This window comes from Physella acuta, unplaced genomic scaffold (genome assembly GCF_028476545.2).
Source record: "Physella acuta isolate Inbredline_101_S28 unplaced genomic scaffold, ASM2847654v3 ptg001245l, whole genome shotgun sequence".
NCBI lineage: Eukaryota > Metazoa > Mollusca > Gastropoda > Physidae > Physella > Physella acuta.
In genome coordinates this window covers 122,539-143,702 of record NW_026732761.1, presented here as the reverse complement: position 1 = coordinate 143,702, position 21,164 = coordinate 122,539, and the positions used below count along the sequence as shown (strand labels likewise).

Genomic DNA, 21,164 nt, shown 5'->3' with positions numbered 1-21,164 from the left:
GGTGGTGACTTGGGTTTTGGAAGTGGACAGAATCAAGGGTGGTGACGTGGAAGTGGACAGAATCAAGGGTGGTGACTTGGGTTTTGGAAGTGGACAGAATCAAGGGTGGTGACTTGGGTTTTGGAAGTGGACAGAATCAAGGGTGGTGACGTGGGTTTTGGAAGTGGACAGAATCAAGGGTGGTGACGTGGAAGTGGACAGAATCAAGGGTGGTGACTTGGGTTTTGGAAGTGGACAGAATCAAGGGTGGTGACTTGGGTTTTGGAAGTGGACAGAATCAAGGGTGGTGACGTGGAAGTGGACAGAATCAAGGGTGGTGACATGGAAGTGGACAGAATCAAGGGTGGTGACTTGGGTTTTGGAAGTGGACAGAATCAAGGGTGGTGATGTGGAAGTGGACAGAATCAAGGGTGGTGACTTGGGTTTTGGAAGTGGACAGAATCAAGGGTGGTGATGTGGAAGTGGACAGAATCAAGGGTGGTGACTTGGGTTTTGGAAGTGGACAGAATCAAGGGTGGTGACTTGGGTTTTGGAAGTGGACAGAATCAAGGGTGGTGACATGGAAGTGGACAGAATCAAGGGTGGTGACTTGGGTTTTGGAAGTGGACAGAATCAAGGGTGGTGACATGGAAGTGGACAGAATCAAGGGTGGTGATGTGGAAGTGGACAGAATCAAGGGTGGTGACATGGAAGTGGACAGAATCAAGGGTGGTGACTTGGGTTTTGGAAGTGGACAGAATCAAGGGTGGTGATGTGGAAGTGGACAGAATCAAGGGTGGTGACATGGAAGTGGACAGAATCAAGGGTGGTGATGTGGAAGTGGACAGAATCAAGGGTGGTGACATGGAAGTGGACAGAATCAAGGGTGGTGACGTGGAAGTGGACAGAATCAAGGGTGGTGACTTGGGTTTTGGAAGTGGACAGAATCAAGGGTGGTGACATGGAAGTGGACAGAATCAAGGGTGGTGACATGGAAGTGGACAGAATCAAGGGTGGTGACTTGGGTTTTGGAAGTGGACAGAATCAAGGGTGGTGACATGGAAGTGGACAGAATCAAGGGTGGTGACATGGAAGTGGACAGAATCAAGGGTGGTGACATGGAAGTGGACAGAATCAAGGGTGGTGACATGGAAGTGGACAGAATCAAGGATGGTGACTTGGGTTTTGGAAGTGGACAGAATCAAGGGTGGTGATGTGGAAGTGGACAGAATCAAGGGTGGTGACATGGAAGTGGACAGAATCAAGGGTGGTGATGTGGAAGTGGACAGAATCAAGGGTGGTGACATGGAAGTGGACAGAATCAAGGGTGGTGACGTGGAAGTGGACAGAATCAAGGGTGGTGACTTGGGTTTTGGAAGTGGACAGAATCAAGGGTGGTGACTTGGGTTTTGGAAGTGGACAGAATCAAGGGTGGTGACGTGGAAGTGGACAGAATCAAGGGTGGTGACGTGGAAGTGGACAGAATCAAGGGTGGTGACATGGAAGTGGACAGAATCAAGGGTGGTGACGTGGAAGTGGACAGAATCAAGGGTGGTGACTTGGGTTTTGGAAGTGGACAGAATCAAGGGTGGTGACTTGGGTTTTGGAAGTGGACAGAATCAAGGGTGGTGACGTGGAAGTGGACAGAATCAAGGGTGGTGACGTGGAAGTGGACAGAATCAAGGGTGGTGACATGGAAGTGGACAGAATCAAGGGTGGTGACGTGGAAGTGGACAGAATCAAGGGTGGTGACTTGGGTTTTGGAAGTGGACAGAATCAAGGGTGGTGACTTGGGTTTTGGAAGTGGACAGAATCAAGGGTGGTGACGTGGAAGTGGACAGAATCAAGGGTGGTGACATGGAAGTGGACAGAATCAAGGGTGGTGACGTGGAAGTGGACAGAATCAAGGGTGGTGACTTGGGTTTTGGAAGTGGACAGAATCAAGGGTGGTGACTTGGGTTTTGGAAGTGGACAGAATCAAGGGTGGTGACGTGGAAGTGGACAGAATCAAGGGTGGTGACGTGGAAGTGGACAGAATCAAGGGTGGTGACATGGAAGTGGACAGAATCAAGGGTGGTGACGTGGAAGTGGACAGAATCAAGGGTGGTGACTTGGGTTTTGGAAGTGGACAGAATCAAGGGTGGTGACTTGGGTTTTGGAAGTGGACAGAATCAAGGGTGGTGACGTGGAAGTGGACAGAATCAAGGGTGGTGACGTGGAAGTGGACAGAATCAAGGGTGGTGACATGGAAGTGGACAGAATCAAGGGTGGTGACGTGGAAGTGGACAGAATCAAGGGTGGTGACTTGGGTTTTGGAAGTGGACAGAATCAAGGGTGGTGACTTGGGTTTTGGAAGTGGACAGAATCAAGGGTGGTGACGTGGAAGTGGACAGAATCAAGGGTGGTGACATGGAAGTGGACAGAATCAAGGGTGGTGACGTGGAAGTGGACAGAATCAAGGGTGGTGACTTGGGTTTTGGAAGTGGACAGAATCAAGGGTGGTGACTTGGGTTTTGGAAGTGGACAGAATCAAGGGTGGTGACGTGGAAGTGGACAGAATCAAGGGTGGTGACTTGGGTTTTGGAAGTGGACAGAATCAAGGGTGGTGACGTGGGTTTTGGAAGTGGACAGAATCAAGGGTGGTGACATGGAAGTGGACAGAATCAAGGGTGGTGACTTGGGTTTTGGAAGTGGACAGAATCAAGGGTGGTGACGTGGAAGTGGACAGAATCAAGGGTGGTGACGTGGAAGTGGACAGAATCAAGGGTGGTGACTGTGACACCATGTATAAACATATAGGCCATGTATCAACATATAGGCCTAGACTGTGACACTTCACTTCACACTTCACTTAGTCCTCTTTGCTCCTTATGGAGCATAGGGCCTCCACCATTTCCTTCCATTTCTTCCTATCCTCGGCTATTAATTTTGACATCTCCCAAGACATCCCTATTGGCTTCCCTAGACTGTGACACCATGTATAAACATATAGGCCATGTATCAACATATAATCCTATACTGTGACACCATGTATAAACATATAGGCCATGTATCAACATATAGGCCTAGACTGTGACATCATGTATAAACATATAGGCCATGTATCAACATATAGGCCTAGACTGTGACACCATGTATAAACATATAGGCCATGTATCAACATATAGGCCTAGACTGTGATGCTATTTATCAACATATAGGCCTAGACTGTGACGCCCTGTATCATTATTCAGGCCTAGACTAGAGTAAATTAGAACTGATTGAAAACTTTTTATGCTGGTTGTATAGAATATGGTTTTTAAGTAGATCACCACCTTCATGTTGTCATACTTGCCGGCTAGTTTTTTTTTTCAAACCAAATATGAATACTTTTGTTAAATTGGTAAAAAAATAAAAATAGAAAAGTTACTTCCATTATTGTTAACAATGATAATGCTAGATTACAAGATGTAGGCTAGCCTAAGTCAAATTGTGATTTCTTTTAATTTTATAAAAGTAACCTGCAGTTTGTTATTATTTTTCAAATCCGTAAAAAGTTGTCCCAAACATAGTTACAATATTAAAAGCCTAGGCCTACCAGTACTTATTTTAATTCTATTATTAGTATTTTTTATAACTGTTGCATTTTGGGTACTCTTGGTATTTAAAATCTTGAAGCAAGGCCTAAAAACAAATAGCCGCCATGTTTTTTTGTCATCTATGGGAGTCATGTTCAAAACAGTTAATGTAGTTGGAAAATTTATTCTACTCCCTGGCCAACGAGATTTCAAATTTGAAGTGAGAAAGTCTGACATTTACAAACCATAGAATGACACACATAAGCCATAGACTGACATTTACAAGCCATAGAATAAATATAGAAGAAAATATGATAATCTAACTTAGAACACTCTGTGCTAACAATTACCAAAATATGATAACTTAGAGCACCTTTTTGTGTGTTAACACTTACCAAAATTCGTTTTAAAAGTCCCATGGCTGTTGGATGACCAGTGACCCATAACCCAACTAAATGACGACTCAGCTGCCTAAGTATAGGAAATAAATTGAGAAAGAAATGACCTCAAATTGGTTTGTCATTTGCTAGAGATAGTCTAACCAGTTGGTCAGTCATGTGCTAGCTTGTCTAACCAGTTGGTCAGTCATGTGCTAGCTTGTCTAACCAGTTGGTCAGTCATGTGCTAGCTTGTCTAACCAGTTGGTCAGTCATGTGCTAGCTTGTCTAACCAGTTGGTCAGTCATGTGCTAGCTTGTCTAACCAGTTGGTCAGTCATGTGCTAGCTTGTCTAACCAGTTGGTCAGTCATGTGCTAGCTTGTCTAACTAGTTGGTCAGTCATGTGCTAGCTTGTCTAACCAGTTGGTCAGTCATGTGCTAGCTTGTCTAACCAGTTGGTCAGTCATGTGCTAGCTTGTCTAACCAGTTGGTCAGTCATGTGCTAGCTTGTCTAACCAGTTGGTCAGTCATGTGCTAGCTTGTCTAACCAGTTGGTCAGTCATGTGCTAGCTTGTCTAACCAGTTGGTCAGTCATGTGCTAGCTTGTCTAACCAGTTGGTCAGTCATGTGCTAGCTTGTCTAACCAGTTGGTCAGTCATGTGCTAGCTTGTCTAACCAGTTGGTCAGTCATGTGCTAGCTTGTCTAACCAGTTGGTCAGTCATGTGCTAGCTTGTCTAACCAGTTGGTCAGTCATGTGCTAGCTTGTCTAACCAGTTGGTCAGTCATGTGCTAGCTTGTCTAACCAGTTGGTCAGTCATGTGCTAGCTTGTCTAACCAGTTGGTCAGTCATGTGCTAGCTTGTCTAACCAGTTGGTCAGTCATGTGCTAGCTTGTCTAACCAGTTGGTCAGTCATGTGCTAGCTTGTCTAACCAGTTGGTCAGTCATGTGCTAGCTTGTCTAACCAGTTGGTCAGTCATGTGCTAGCTTGTCTAACCAGTTGGTCAGTCATGTGCTAGCTTGTCTAACCAGTTGGTCAGTCATGTGCTAGCTTGTCTAACCAGTTGGTCAGTCATGTGCTAGCTTGTCTAACCAGTTGGTCAGTCATGTGCTAGCTTGTCTAACCAGTTGGTCAGTCATGTGAACTGACCTATTGGTAAGCATCCTACTGTCTGTGCTCTGTGTGAACATGGCAGTGTGCAAATGTTTTGGCAAAGCGCCTTCTGATAAAGCCAGGTCTTGCATTTTAGCTGCAATCTCAGCATCTCCTTCCTGTATGATCAAATGGCTTTCTTAAAACACTCATTGCTAAACCAAATGATGGCTTTGTTAAAACAGTAGCTGTGAACAGCCTTCAATGTTTAAACAACGCAACTCACCTCAATAATGGCTTTCATAACTAAGCCTGCACCTTTTACAATAGCCATTGATGGGTGCTGGAGGAAAGATAAACATCAAAATAAACATTTCAACACAGCAGTCTTTCAGTCAAGAAATTTTTAAAGTCATTTCAACACAGCAGTCTTTCAGTCAAGAAATTTTTAAAGTCATTTCAACACAGCAGTCTTTCAGTCAAGAAATTTTTAAAGTCATTTCAACACAGCAGTCTTTCAGTCAAGAAATTTTTAAAGTCATTTCAACACAGCAGTCTTTCAGTCAAGAAATTTTTAAAGTCATTTCAACACAGGAGTCTTTCAGTCAAGAAATTTTTAAAGTCATTTCAACACAGGAGTGTGTCAAATACTTATCTAATGAGACAAAAGGCACACAGGTTTAGCTAATGACGTCACATAGAGAGCTGTCCTATAGGTACTTGTCACAGTAGTAGATTGGATAGAGATAGCTAACGCTCTATACAAAGTTTAGCAAGTAACAAACATGGAAAAAGAGGGATTAGCAGTGACCTACCTGAAACAATTTGAAAACAACTCTGCCATTGGCTGCAACCATTTCTAACAAAGAATCAAATTGGCTGCCATCTGTTGTCTCACTGTAAGGTGCACACAGGGCAAAGGTCAAAAAGTCCAACATGGCTGCAATGACTAGAGCTCCAGTGTTGTGGACCTGTCAGTAAAGGTTGGGACTAAGGCTAGCTCCAAGTCTTGACAAAACTTTTTTGTCAGTAAAGGTTGGGACTAAGGCTAGCTCCAAGTCTTGACAAAACTTTTCTGTCAGTAAAGTTTGGGACTAAGGCTAGCTCCAAGTCTTGACAAAACTTTTCTGTCAGTAAAGGTTGGGACTAAGGCTAGCTCCAAGTCTTGACAAAACTTTTCTGTCAGTAAAGGTTGGGACTAAGGCTAGCTCCAAGTCTTGACAAAACTTTTCTGTCAGTAAAGGTTAGGACTAAGGCTAGCTCCAAGTCTTGACAAAACTTTTCTGTCAGTAAAGGTTGGGACTAAGGCTAGCTCCAAGTCTTGACAAAACTTTTCTGTCAGTAAAGGTTGGGACTAAGGCTAGCTCCAAGTCTTGACAAAACTTTTCTGTCAGTAAAGGTTGGGACTAAGGCTAGCTCCAAGTCTTGACAAAACTTTTCTGTCAGTAAAGGTTGGGACTAAGGCTAGCTCCAAGTCTTGACAAAACTTTTCTGTCAGTAAAGGTTGGGACTAAGGCTAGCTCCAAGTCTTGACAAAACTTTTCTGTCAGTAAAGGTTGGGACTAAGGCTAGCTCCAAGTCTTGACAAAACTTTTCTGTCAGTAAAGGTTGGGACTAAGGCTAGCTCGAGGTCTTGACAAAACTTTTCTGTCAGTAAAGGTTGGGACTAAGGCTAGCTCCAAGTCTTGACAAAACTTTTCTGTCAGTAAAGGTTGGGACTAAGGCTAGCTCCAAGTCTTGACAAAACTTTTCTGTCAGTAAAGGTTGGGACTAAGGCTAGCTCCAAGTCTTGACAAAACTTTTCTGTCAGTAAAGGTTGGGACTAAGGCTAGCTCCAAGTCTTGACAAAACTTTTCTGTCAGTAAAGGTTGGGACTAAGGCTAGCTCCAAGTCTTGACAAAACTTTTCTGTCAGTAAAGGTTGGGACTAAGGCTAGCTCCAAGTCTTGACAAAACTTTTCTGTCAGTAAAGGTTGGGACTAAGGCTAGCTCCAAGTCTTGACAAAACTTTTCTGTCAGTAAAGGTTGGGACTAAGGCTAGCTCCAAGTCTTGACAAAACTTTTCTGTCAGTAAAGGTTGGGACTAAGGCTAGCTCCAAGTCTTGACATAACTTTTCTGTCAGTAAAGGTTGGGACTAAGGCTAGCTCCAAGTCTTGACAAAACTTTTCTGTCAGTGAAGGTTGGGACTAAGGCTAGCTCCAAGTCTTGACAAAACTTTTCTTTCAGTAAAGGTTGGGACTAAGGCTAGCTCCAAGTCTTGACAAAACTTCTGTCAGTAAAGGTTGGGACTAAGGCTAGCTCCAAGTCTTGACAAAACTTTTCTGTCAGTAAAGTTTGGGACTAAGGCTAGCTCCAAGTCTTGACAAAACTTTTCTGTCAGTAAAGTTTGGGACTAAGGCTAGCTCCAAGTCTTGACAAAACTTTTCTGTCAGTAAAGTTTGGGACTAAGGCTAGCTCCAAGTCTTGACAAAACTTTTCTGTCAGTAAAGGTTGGGACTAAGGCTAGCTCCAAGTCTTGACAAAACTTTCTGTCAGTAAAGGTTGGGACTAAGGCTAGCTCCAAGTCTTGACAAAACTTTTCTGTCAGTAAAGGTTGGGACTAAGGCTAGCTCCAAGTCTTGACAAAACTTTCTGTCAGTAAAGGTTGGGACTAAGGCTAGCTCCAAGTCTTGACAAAACTTTTCTGTCAGTAAAGTTTGGGACTAAAACAACATCAAATCCGTTGGACTACAGGTAAACCACATCAAATCTGTTGGGCCACAAGTAAACCACATCAAATCTGTTGGACCACAGGTAAACCACATCAAATCTGTTGGGCCACAAGTAAACCACATCAAATCTGTTGGGCCACAGGTAAACCACATCAAATCTGTTGGGCCACAAGTAAACCACATCAAATCTGTTGGGCCACAGGTAAACCACATCAAATCTGTTGGGCCACAGGTAAACCACATCAAATCTGTTGGGCCACAGGTAAACCACATCAAATCTGTTGGGCCACAGGTAAACCACATCAAATCTGTTGGACCACAGGTAAACCACATCAAATCTGTTGGGCCACAGGTAAACCACATCAAATCTGTTGGACCACAGGTAAACCACATCAAATCTGTTGGGCCACAAGTAAACCACATCAAATCTGTTGGACCACAAGTAAACCACATCAAATCTGTTGGACCACAGGTAAACCACATCAAATCTGTTGGGCCACAAGTAAACCACATCAAATCTGTTGGACCACAAGTAAACCACATGAAATCTGTTGGACCACAAGTAAACCATATCCTGCACTTACCACATGGTCATTAAACATTTCTAACAAACTTTCCAGAAACTTCCTAGAAGACATGAGTGATGTTTTATTGAGCTGTTCCTGCCTTAGGTCATAGTTGTCATGCATGGGCTGAAACATTTGATGGGTAAAACTAGCTGCTATTGATGTGAGGATAAAACTAGTTAGACAAGATGGTATAGATGTGGGGATAAAACTAGTTAGACAAGATGGTATTGATGTGGGGATAAAACTAGTTAGACAAGATGCTATTGATGTGAGGATAAAACTAGTTAGACAAGATGCTATTGATGTGAGGATAAAACTAGTTAGACAAGATGGTATTGATGTGAGGATAAAACTAGTTAGACAAGATGGTATTGATGTGAGGATAAAACTAGTTAGACAAGATGGTATTGATGTGAGGATAAAACTAGTTAGACAAGATAGTATTGATGTGGGGATAAAACTAGTTAGACAAGATGGTATTGATGTGAGGATAAAACTAGTTAGACAAGATGGTATAGATGTGGGGATAAAACTAGTTAGACAAGATGGTATAGATGTGGGGATAAAACTAGTTAGACAAGATAGTATTGATGTGGGGATAAAACTAGTTAGACAAGATGGTATTGATGTGAGGATAAAACTAGTTAGACAAGATGGTATTGATGTGAGGATAAAACTAGTTAGACAAGATGGTATTGATGTGGGGATAAAACTAGTTAGACAAGATGGTATTGATGTGAGGATAAAACTAGTTAGACAAGATGGTATTGATGTGAGGATAAAACTAGTTAGACAAGATGGTATTGATGTGAGGATAAAACTAGTTAGACAAGATGCTATTGATGTGAGGATAAAACTAGTTAGACAAGATAGTATTGATGTGAGGATAAAACTAGTTAGACAAGATGGTATTGATGTGGGGATAAAACTAGTTAGACAAGATGGTATTGATGTGAGGATAAAACAAGGATAAAGGTGATGTTGATAAAACTAGGATAATACAAGGCAGAAATAGTTTACATACAACAAAGTACAAATGGTGTATGTGTATACAACAAAGTGTTGAATGTATACATCTGATGAGGTATTTTGTGCATACAACAAAGTGTTGAATGTATTTACATATGATGAGGTATTTTGTGCATACAACAAAGTGTTGAATGTATTTACATATGATGAGGTATTTTGTGTATACAACAAAGTGTTGAATGTATACATCTGATGAGGTATTTTGTGCATACAACAAAGTGTTGAATGTATTTACATATGATGAGGTATTTTGTGCATACAACAAAGTGTTGAATGTATACATCTGATGAGGTATTTTGTGCATACAACAAAGTGTTGAATGTATACATATGATGAGGTATTTTGTTCATACAACAAAGTGTTGAATGTATACATATGATGAGGTATTTTGTGCACACAACAAAGTGTTGAATGTATTTACATATGATGAGGTATTTTGTCCATACAACAAAGTGTTGAATGTATACACATGATGAGGTATTTTGTGCACACAACAAAGTGTTGAATGTATACATCTGATGAGGTATTTTGTGCATACAACAAAGTGTTGAATGTATTTACATATGATGAGGTATTTTGTGCATACAACAAAGTGTTGAATGTATACATATGATGAGGTATTTTGTGCACACAACAAAGTGTTGAATGTATACATATGATGAGGTATTTTGTGCACACAACAAAGTGTTGAATGTATACATATGATGAGGTATTTTGTGCACACAACAAAGTGTTGAATGTATACATATGATGAGGTATTTTGTGCACACAACAAAGTGTTGAATGTATACATATGATGAGGTATTTTGTGCACAAAGTGAGTACATACCTGCATTAGAGCACAGAGCATGTCAATGGCTGCATGTGTGATTGCATCATCTTTTCTCTTCAAAGCCTTGATCACCTTTAATCCAACCTTCTCTCTCATTCTAAATAAAAATGTTTTAAAATGTCTTTAACTTTCTCTATTATTTTTATCTAATATATTAAGCTCAATTCTGTATGTGGCGGGTGGACTGACTTGTGATACAAACAAATATATACCTAAAGCATATGCCTAATTAATATTGAAGGTTTTGTTAAACATGTATAAGTAAAAAAACTCTACTTGATAGCCATTGTGTAATATTATTAAAGTATTTATTATCTAAATTAATGATTAAAAAAATTAATATGGATGATTTTGCAAAACAAGATTCATGTTCCAAACTTATCATTTTAATTAACATCATATGGAATGAACAAAATTGAAGAAAATGTATCACCCTTCACAAAAATTGTAAAAGTGTACAAATTACTTCTCTTTGTTCCTTTAGGACCAATTACTACATTGATAGATCACACCAAAAAAAAATTTACTTCCCTTTAAAAAAAATTTTAATCAGGGAAAAAAATACCTTTTATTAGTATGCATTGGCGTTGGAAAAAAAATTATATAATTAGCATGGATTGATAAAGTGCAATGTGGTAAGTAAAATACAGTTATTTAAAATACTGCCTTTTATTTATTTAATACCATGAACTTACTATTTACTAATTATTATTTTTAACCAATAACATTTTACCATTTTAGAAGCCACTCCTAAATGTCCTCTATGTTTACTTCTATATTTCCGTTTGCTGACAAGCAGGGAGGGGGGGAGGATAAGAAGGGTTACTATGGTCCTTCACTAAATCATTTGGCGCCGTGGGCTATTCTGTGAGCCCTATGATGCATGCTTTTGTTTAAAAGAATGTGATAAGCTGTGGGTAAAAAGAGTTACTATATTCCTTCACTAAATTGAAACTACGGCATCCTCAGCCGCCCTGATAGGTTGCTATTTGGAGCCCCGGGCCTTCCTGTGAGCGCTATGGTACCTACGTTCATTTTAAACAATACGATAGACTTATATGGATAAGAAGGGTTACTATGGTCCTTCACTAAATCAAATCCAGACTATGGATAAGAAGGGTTACTTTGGTCCTTCACTAAATCAAAAACAAGGCCTCCTCCCATGGGCCTCTATTTGGGCCTTCCATTGAGCGCTATTGCGCCTATTTTTGTTTAAGTGAGTGCAATATACTATGGATAAGATGGGGTATTATGAGTGCAATATACTATGGATAAGATGGGGTATTATGAGTGCAATATACTATGGATAAGATGGGGTATTATAGTCATTTACTAAGTTGAATCAGCCCCGGTAGATTTGGGGCCCCGATCTATACTGTGAGCACTATGCATTTATGTTTGTGTTTAAATTTTTGCTTTTTTTTTGCGTTTGATTTTGCATTATTTTCTGAGTTATTGCTTGTGTATAGGTTTGCATTTGTTTTTCTACTTGTATTTGTGTTTATGTTTTCGTTTGTGTTTTTGTTTGCGCTTTTTTTTTAGTTTGTGTTTTGGTTGGTTGTGGTTAGAGTTAAGTTTAAAGTTCAACTTAGTGTTATGTGTTATTTTGCCAAACATCTATGCTGGGTATACGCTGCTTACTAAAAACACAAGTCATGGTCTTTTACAGATAGTTTTTTACTAAACTAGTAAAAAATGTTCTACCTTTATCTTAGTATTTTCAGCTTTCTTCCTACTTCCATTTTAAAGAAAAACAAACTTGTTTCTCATAACATTTTATAACCGTTAGAAACTTTTGATCCCAAATCTATTTATTTAGTAATGTTTAGTAATAACTACATGATTAGTTAATATAACCCAGAAATATTTTTTTTTTAAATTATCAAAAGTATGAACTGCTTAAGTACAAAAATCTTACTTTGGAATCTCTGTAAAACCCTGGTAGCCTGCTTTAGAGGCCACAAGTCTCCTTAAGGCATGGAACTGGGCCTCTAGACATTCATTGCTGACTTTCTCTTGATCACCTTCTCTCTCAATCAATGCTTGTAGCGCAAGGTTTATCAGCTTCTCTTTGTTTTGGGCAAACAGACCCTGGACATTCACCAAGAAATCTTCAGTTTACACACAACTTTCTTCCCACCTAAATACTTTCAACTTGTCTACAGATTTCACCTAATCATACATATTACCTAAAGTAAAGTTTTATTTAAAACATCATACTACATAATTGTACATTTTATCTAACTGCACATGACACCTAGCCATAAATATCATGATGAAAAAAGTAAATAGTTGTACAAAATAGTCAAACGAATGGTCAAAAGAAGTAAACACATAAGAATTTATCCAAAAAGTAAAAAGATTGGTGAAAATAGTAAACAGATGTAACCGTTGTTCAAAGATATTAAATAATTTAACAATAGGTCAAAGAAGGAAATAGATGTAAGAATTGGTGTAAGAAATAAATAGATGTGAGAATTGTTGTAAGAAATAAATAAATGTAAGAATTGGTGTAAGAAATAAATAGATGTAATAACTGGTGTAAGAAATAAATAGATAAAAGAATTGGTGTAAGAAATAAATAGATGTAAGAATTGTTGTAACAAATAAATAAATGTAAGAATTGGTGTAAGAAATAAATAGATGTGAGAATTGTTGTAAAAAATAAATAAGTGTAAGAATTGGTGTAAGAAATAAATAGATGTAAGAACTAGTGTAAGAAATAAATAGATGTAAGAATTGGTGTAAGAAATAAATAGATGTAAGAACAGTTGTAAGAAATAAATAGATGTAAGAACTAGTGTAAGAAATAAATAGATGTAAGAATTGGTGTAAGAAATAAATAAATGTAAGAATTGGTGTAAGAAATAAATGTAAGAACTGGTTAAGAAATAAATAGATGTAAGAATTGGTGTAAGAAATAAATAGATGTAAGAATTGGTGTAAGAAATAAATATATGTAAGAACTGGTGTAAGAAATAAATAGATGTAAGAATTGGTGTAAGAAATAAATAGATGTAAGAATTGGTGTAAGAAATAAATAGATGTAAGAATTGGTGTAAGAAATAAATAGATGTAAGAATTGGTGTAAGAAATAAATAAATGTAAGAATTGGTGTAAGAAATAAATAGATGTAAGAATTGGTGTAAGAAATAAATGGATGTGAGAATTGGTGTAAGAAATAGATGTAAGAATGGGTGTAAGAAATGGTGTATAGAAAGTTTGAAGTAAGAAATGTTGAACATACCTCAGCTGTTACTGCATGCAACAAGCCACTGTAGGAAATATTAGCATTAAATCGGAACACGGCTTCATTGAAGCTTATGCCACCTGAAACAGTAGGTAAGGAGACAGCATTACATCTAATAACAAAACTATTTCCATTTCATTATGTAAGGAGACAGCATTACATCTAATAACAAAACTATTTCCATTTCATTATGTAAGGAGACAGCATTACATCTAATAACAAAACTATTTCCATTTCATTATGTAAGGAGACAGCATTACATCTAATAACAAAACTATTTCCATTTCATTATGTAATGAGACAGCATTACATCTAATAACAAAACTATTTCCATTACATTATGTAAGGAGACAGCATTACATCTAATAACAAAACTATTTCCATTTCATTATGTAAGGAGACAGCATTACATCTAATAACAAAACTATTTCCATTACATTATGTAAGGAGACAGCATTACATCTAATAACAAAACTATTTCCATTTTATTATGTAAGGAGACAGCATTACATCTAATAACAAAACTATTTCCATTTCATTATGTAAGGAGACAGCATTACATCTAATAACAAAACTATTTCCATTTCATTATGTAAGGAGACAGCATTACAACTTATAACAAAACTATTTCCGCTTCATTCTATTTTTGGCAGGAAGACAAATTTAGCTACCAAACACTCTACCCTAACTCTACTTTTAAATGGCATTACTTTCAATTTTCCAGTTATAAAATATCCTATATTATACATACGTTTGGTTCCTGAAGAGAATAAATTAACCCTTTGAGCCCTGGCCTCCCTGACCTACTTTCTCCCATTTCCTGAGCTCTCAGGGCCAAACCAATTTTTACTAATCTGCTTCTTATTTTGCCTATAACTTTTGAACCGTTTGAGACAATCAAGCCAAATTTGGTATCCAGACTCAGGATCAAACAACAATGCAGCAAGATTCTGAAATTCTTTTTTTTTCAACGTTTGAACAGAACAATGTATATAAAACGAACACATAATTATTGTTTTGATAGAACATAGAAAAAACCAATTTAGTAATTGTTTTTTTAATATTGATACCTGGCCATACTAGTTCATCGCCAGAAGTCCACTTTTGTGTGATAACTTTCAAAACAGTTATCACTGCTGGAGCCGACGCAAAGAAAAACTTCTCATGTTTTGCACCAGAAAACAGTTTTTTTTCGTTTCGGCAAGTCTTTGTCCTTAGCACCTCGTGCATCAGAACGTACTTGAACAGTTTCATTGTCACTGTCAATTTCAATGTCACTGTGTTCAGTCTCAAATTCAACGTCACTATCAACACACTATAGACCAGGAATATTTTCTTCTTCATCAGAATCAATAAGTAGTTGTATTGCCTGAGATGCAGTCATTCTACTTCATTTATTGATATTTCGGTCTTTTGCTTCATCTTTTGCACCAACTTGATGTGATGAAGTCGACGGCTGTAGCTCAGCTTTTCGTTTCGGCGACATTGCTACAAAATGTAAACACTTTCATTTTCAATTTTCCTAAAAATCAATTTTTAGAATCATAATCCCGCACTCAAAAGACATATGCGCCGTTTTAGTCAGTCTCCCGCTAATTATACTTAATTACACGGTATACCGGCCGCTAGGAATATGATGCTAGATCATCGGGCCGGTAAACCGGCTTTTCGGACATATATGCCTAATGTTGAAGCCGGTTTACCGGCCTGGCGGGCTCAAAGGGTTAAGGACAATTATATCATAGAGAATATACAATTACAAGCTACTGAACTAACCATAATGAAAACTACACACCTCTAAATAATTAATCAAGTTCATAGTATCCTAGTGATGCATGTAGAAAAACAATATAGCATTTGCTCTAGTCAACTAGTCGCCCCAGTCATTAAGGCTATGGAGAAAAGGCTTCTTAAACAGTTACCATCCCAAAACATCCTTCTCAATATACTTAGCAGTTATGGTTGAATGAGAATTGATTTAATGGTTCAATGCACCAACACAAACCTGAATGCACCAACACAAACCTGAATGCACCAACACAAACCTGAATGCACCAACACAAACCTGAATGCACCAACACAAACCTGAATGCACCAACACAAACCTGAATGCACCAACACAAACCTGAATGCACCAACACAAACCTGAATGCACCAACACAAACCTGAATGCACCAACACCTACCTGAATGCACCAACACAAACCTGAATGCACCAGCACAAACCTGAATGCACCAACACAAACCTGAATGCACCAACACAAACCTGAATGCACCAACACAAACCTGAATGCACCAACACAAACCTGAATGCACCAACACAAACCTGAATGCACCAACACAAACCTGAATGCACCAACACCTACCTGAATGCACCAACACAAACCTGAATGCACCAACACAAACCTGAATGCACCAACACAAACCTGAATGCACCAAGACCTACCTGGAAGTGATTGCAAGGACTTGAGATGGGTGGCTTCTACCTCTTCATCTACTGGCACTGTGAAAGGCCCTTCAAAGAAAAACCAGAGTGGATGTGGGGGGAAAAGATGCATAAGAAAAAGCACCTTAGAGCCTTCAACATTTAGAGGCCACATCTTACAACAGACATGCCTTATCTTTGTGACCACATTTAGAACCTTATTTCTATCTTCCTTTTCTTCTGGACTACACAGAGTGTGGACAGTCCACATAGGTCAAGAAAATTATCATGGATTGTTGCAACTGAGATATTCATGTCTAGTCTGGTAGACTAAGCCCTGATCAACTAATGTTAACAGACACATTTATAAATGCTTAGTCCCGCAAAAAAGTACTAAGATTAATGCATGTGAATTTCAAGTTTGATTTAAATCAGAATCTATATTTAACAACTGTTAGCGTTAAAACTAAAATGAAATTAGTGGCAAAATAAATCATGTCATGCCAATGTTAATTAAATTTACAGAGCACAGGATACTGTACTTTCTATGCATTTGCAAATGGTGGACAGCGCCATATGTTGCAAATCTGCTCTGGAGTCTTCATAATACAAATATTTCTAGAACGTCAAAATTTTAAACTTTGAATTAAAAAACAGTTCAGGAATGAAGAACTACTGGCATATCCTGAAAAAGGGCACCACTGCCTCCCATTAAATGGCGATAACATATGAAATCAAGTGAGAAGATTATACCTAGACGATATCCCCGTGGAGTGTTATGCATTTTGACACAAACATCCCTGTTTCCAGAAGCTCGCACACCATCCAAAACAGAGGCAATCAGAGAATCTCTGAAACAAATAATCCAAGGATAATTCCATTACAGATGCAATCAGAGAATCTCTGAAACAAATAATCCCAAAAATGTAAGGATAATTCCATTACAGAGACTATCAGAGAATCTCTGAAACAAATAATCCCAAAAATGTAAGGATAATTCCATTACAGAGGCAATCAGAGAATCTCTGAAACAAATAATCCCAAAAATGTAAGGATAATTCCATTACAGAGGCAATCAGAGAATCTCTGAAACAAATAATCCCAAAAATGTAAGGATAATTCCATTACAGAGGCAATCAGAGAATCTCTGAAACAAATAATCCCAAAAATGTAAGGATAATTCCATTACAGAGGCAATCAGAGAATCTCTGAAACAAATAATCCCAAAAATGTAAGGATAATTCCATTACAGAGACTATCAGAGAATCTCTGAAACAAATAATCCCAAAAATGTAAGGATAATTCCATTACAGAGACTATCAGAGAATCTCTGAAACAAATAATCCAAGGATAATTCCATTACAGATGCAATCAGAGAATCTCTGAAACAAATAATCCCAAAAATGTAAGGATAATTCCATTACAGAGACTATCAGAGAATCCCTGAAACAAATAATCCCAAAAATGTAAGGATAATTCCATTACAGAGACTATCAGAGAATCTCTGAAACAAATAATCCAAGGATAATTCCATTACAGATGCAATCAGAGAATCTCTGAAACAAATAATCCCAAAAATGTAAGGATAATTCCATTACAGAGACTATCAGAGAATCTCTGAAACAAATAATCCCAAAAATGTAAGGATAATTCCATTACAGAGACTATCAGAGAATCTCTGAAACAAATAATCCAAGGATAATTCCATTACAGATGCAATCAGAGAATCTCTGAAACAAATAATCCCAAAAATGTAAGGATAATTCCATTACAGAGACTATCAGAGAATCTCCAACTTTGATAATCTAAATGATACCATCATTTTACCTGTCTGTGGAAAGATATATCCTGATGGCCCCCTTAACATATTCAACGCTGAACTTCTGTGGATTCTCCGCATCTCTATTTATTGCAAAAACCTATAACAAAGCAAAAAAAAAGTGCGTGCAATCATGAAAAGGTTTACAAAACTCACATCACACAAAGGTTTACAAAACTCACATCACACAAAGGTTTACAAAACTCACATCACACAAAGGTTTACAAAACTCACATCACACAAAGGTTTACACGTGCAAATATTATAAGTGGCTGGATCTCGCTCCACCAGACAAGTCTCAGTTAGGCATAATGTGCGCCTCACACTGTCTGTATGTCTAACAGACACTTTCTGGACTGTGAATTCCGCATAGGATGTAACAGCTTCATCAGTGCTACAAAATAATTCAAGTGTTCTGAATTAAAATATGGCAAGGGAATCAAATCATCAAACAGCGCAGGCTTCAATTTTTAAAATTAAAATTTTAAATTCTAAAGAAAAACCAACAAACTTACCTGTATTTTCCTAACCTCTGCATCTGAAATTGTTCTAAAGTCATTGTTTCTTTCCTAGTCCTTATGAAAACTCCGACATATGCTGCACCTGCTTCCGATATTGCTTTACATAATTCATCTCTTTGCTCTAGCGCAAACAGGTGCTAAAATGTTTCAAATGTACATGTAAAGGTGCTAAAATGTTTCAAATGTACATGTAAAGGTGCTAAAATGTTTCAAATGTACATGTAAAGGTGCTAAAATGTTTCAAATGTACATGTAAAGGTGCTAAAATGTTTCAAATGTACATGTAAAGGTGCTAAAATGTTTCAAATGTACATGTAAAGGTGCTAAAATGTTTCAAATGTACATGTAAAGAAAAGCTGTCGAATCAAAGCATAAAATTATCTCCTCTTAAATGACATAATGGTCACATGATTCATCTATGAACTAATACTGAACATCAACATAATGGTCATATGATTTATCTATAACTAATACTGAACATGAACATTACATACCAGCCTGCTGAAGCCTCCATAGATAATGGCCACTCCTCCAGGATAATCTGATAACTGAAAATATAAAACCAGTTCTAGAGGATAATCTGATAACTGAAAATATAAAACCAGTTCTACAGGATAATCTGATAACTGAAAATATAAAACCAGTTCTACAGGATAATCTGATAACTGAAAATATAAAACCAGTTCTTAGTTTAATGAAATAGTGTCTGATGGGAAAAGCATTCAATCCCAATGATGAATGGTGACATCTAAACCTACCTGAAGCACTTAGCACTTCATATTTATTCTAAACCTACCTGAAGCACTTAGCACTTCATATTTATTCTAAACCTAACTAAAGCACTTAGCACTTCATATTTATTTCAAAATCAATCTCAAGTTCTAAAATTAATGGAATGCAGCGGGAATGGTAGTGGTTTGAAACCAATGGTCAATTATAAATACAGACAACATTGTGGGGAGGGGTCCCATTAAAAAGGTGTATTAAAGTAACTCTGTTTGCAGGTTGTCATCATTTTAGAACTTTTTTTTAAAAAATTATCTGCAAAAATATGTAACTTAGAAATATTAGTGAAAAAATTCTGACAAAAATTCTGACTGAAAATTCAAATTCTAGACAATGTGTTAATCCGCCCAAATGAAAAAAGTGTCATCCCAGATGATAGCACTGTATAGTTCCATAAAGCAACTTACCAGCTGCAGACCTTCAATGTCCTTATAATCATATGAGCAGAGTTTTTTCTTGCTAGATGGATCAACCTGGTCTAGTGAGCCTTGATTAACCTCTAATAGAACTGCTACTCTATTTTCTGACCAATGATGCTTAAAGCAATTAAAACGACGAGCAGTGAAGTTGTTAGGATCTGCAAACTGCTCTCTGTATCTCTATTAAATAAAATAATAATTTTGTGATGGGTGTGGTCTCAGTACATAATATTTTATACAAATATTACTAGTACTTAACATTTTAAATATTTAAATCAAAGTTAGAGAAAAGATTTTTTTAAATTTTGGTAAATGATTTATTCAAAACTTTACCTCGGTAAAATTGCTTAATAAAAATATAAACTATCAGCAAAGCAGAAATAAAAATGATATCACATTGAAAACAAAGCAGAAATAAAAATGATGTTTCATTGAAAACAAAGAAATAAAAATGATGTCCCATTGAAAACAAAGCAGAAATAAAAATGATGGTTCATTGAAAACAAGGCAGAAATAAAAATGATGTTTCATTGAAAACAAAGCAGAAATAAAAATGATGTTTCATTGCAAACAAAGCAGAAATAAAAATGATGTCACATTGAAAACAAACCAGAAATAAAAATGATGTCACATTGAAAACAAACAAGAAATAAAAATGTCACATTGAAAACAAAGAAGAAATAAAAATGTCACATTGAAAACAAAGAAGAAATAAAAATGTCACATTGAAAACAAACCAGAAATAAAAATGTCACATTGAAAACAAAGAAGAAATAAAAATGATGTTTCATTGCAAACAAAGCAGAAATAAAAATGTCACATTGAAAACCAAGAAGAAATAAAAATGTCACATTGAAAACCAAGAAGAAATAAAAACGTCACATTGAAAACAAAGAAGAAATAAAAATGTCACATTGAAAACCAAGAAGAATTAAAATGTCACATTGAAAACAAAACTCACCAGAGCCTCAGTGAGAAGATCAGCTCTGTGGTCTGTAGAAAATTTCATAGAGTCAGTTTTTTTTGCCCCCTTTTTCATTGAGATGATAAACTCCTGATTGTTGACTGCTTTGGTGTTAGGGACAATGCTGATAAATTCATTATAGGCCCACTAATGAAAGAAACAAAAACATTATAGGCCCACTAATGAAAGAAACAAAAACATTATAGGCCCACTAATGAAAGAAACAAAAACATTATAGACCCACTAATGAAAGAAACAAAAACATTATAGGCCCACTAATGAAAGAAACAAAAACATTATAGGCCCACTAATGAAAGAAACAAAAACATTATAGGCCCACTAATGAAAGAAACAAAAACATTATAGGCCCACTAATGAAAGAAACAAAAACATTATAGACCCACTAATGAAAGAAACAAAAACATTATAGGCCCACTAATGAAAGAAACAAAAACATTATAGGCCCACTAATGAAAGAAACAAAAACATTATAGGCCCACTAATGAAAGAAACAAAAACATTATAGACCCACTAATGAAAGAAACAAAAACATTATAGGCACACTAATGAAAGAAACAAAAACATTATAGGCCCACTAATGAAAGAAACAAAAACATTATAGGCCCACTAATGAAAGAAACAAAAACATTATAGGCACACTAAAAATGAGAGAAACAAAAACATTATAGACCCACTAATGAAAGAAACAAAAACATTATAGACCCACTAATGAAAGAAACAAAAACATTATAGGCACACTAAAAATGAGAGAAACAAAAACATTATAGACCCACTAATGAAAGAAACAAAAACATTATAGGCCCACTAATGAAA

General features: G+C 37.1%; 1 protein-coding gene across 4 annotated transcripts in view; it reads right to left on the bottom strand.

Annotated features, from left to right (window-relative positions):
• Positions 1–21,164, bottom strand: part of LOC131957454 (dnaJ homolog subfamily C member 13) — a 128,725-nt gene that overhangs the window by 98,634 nt on the left and 8,927 nt on the right. For 3 of the 4 annotated variants that reach the window (XM_059322277.1, XM_059322279.1, XM_059322280.1), the window contains exons 4-19: positions 20,328–20,477; positions 19,355–19,546; positions 18,656–18,709; positions 18,156–18,298; positions 17,875–18,034; positions 17,649–17,740; positions 16,575–16,672; positions 15,843–15,911; positions 13,395–13,477; positions 12,066–12,238; positions 10,145–10,244; positions 8,302–8,409; positions 5,822–5,977; positions 5,293–5,349; positions 5,064–5,185; positions 3,932–4,007 (exon numbers count right to left, since the gene is read on the bottom strand). In XM_059322277.1, the coding sequence (XP_059178260.1) occupies positions 3,932–4,007; positions 5,064–5,185; positions 5,293–5,349; positions 5,822–5,977; positions 8,302–8,409; positions 10,145–10,244; positions 12,066–12,238; positions 13,395–13,477; positions 15,843–15,911; positions 16,575–16,672; positions 17,649–17,740; positions 17,875–18,034; positions 18,156–18,298; positions 18,656–18,709; positions 19,355–19,546; positions 20,328–20,477 (1,833 nt within the window). The remainder of the gene's footprint in view (positions 1–3,931; positions 4,008–5,063; positions 5,186–5,292; positions 5,350–5,821; positions 5,978–8,301; positions 8,410–10,144; positions 10,245–12,065; positions 12,239–13,394; positions 13,478–15,842; positions 15,912–16,574; positions 16,673–17,648; positions 17,741–17,874; positions 18,035–18,155; positions 18,299–18,655; positions 18,710–19,354; positions 19,547–20,327; positions 20,478–21,164) is intronic. The other variant, XM_059322278.1, reaches the window with a different exon arrangement.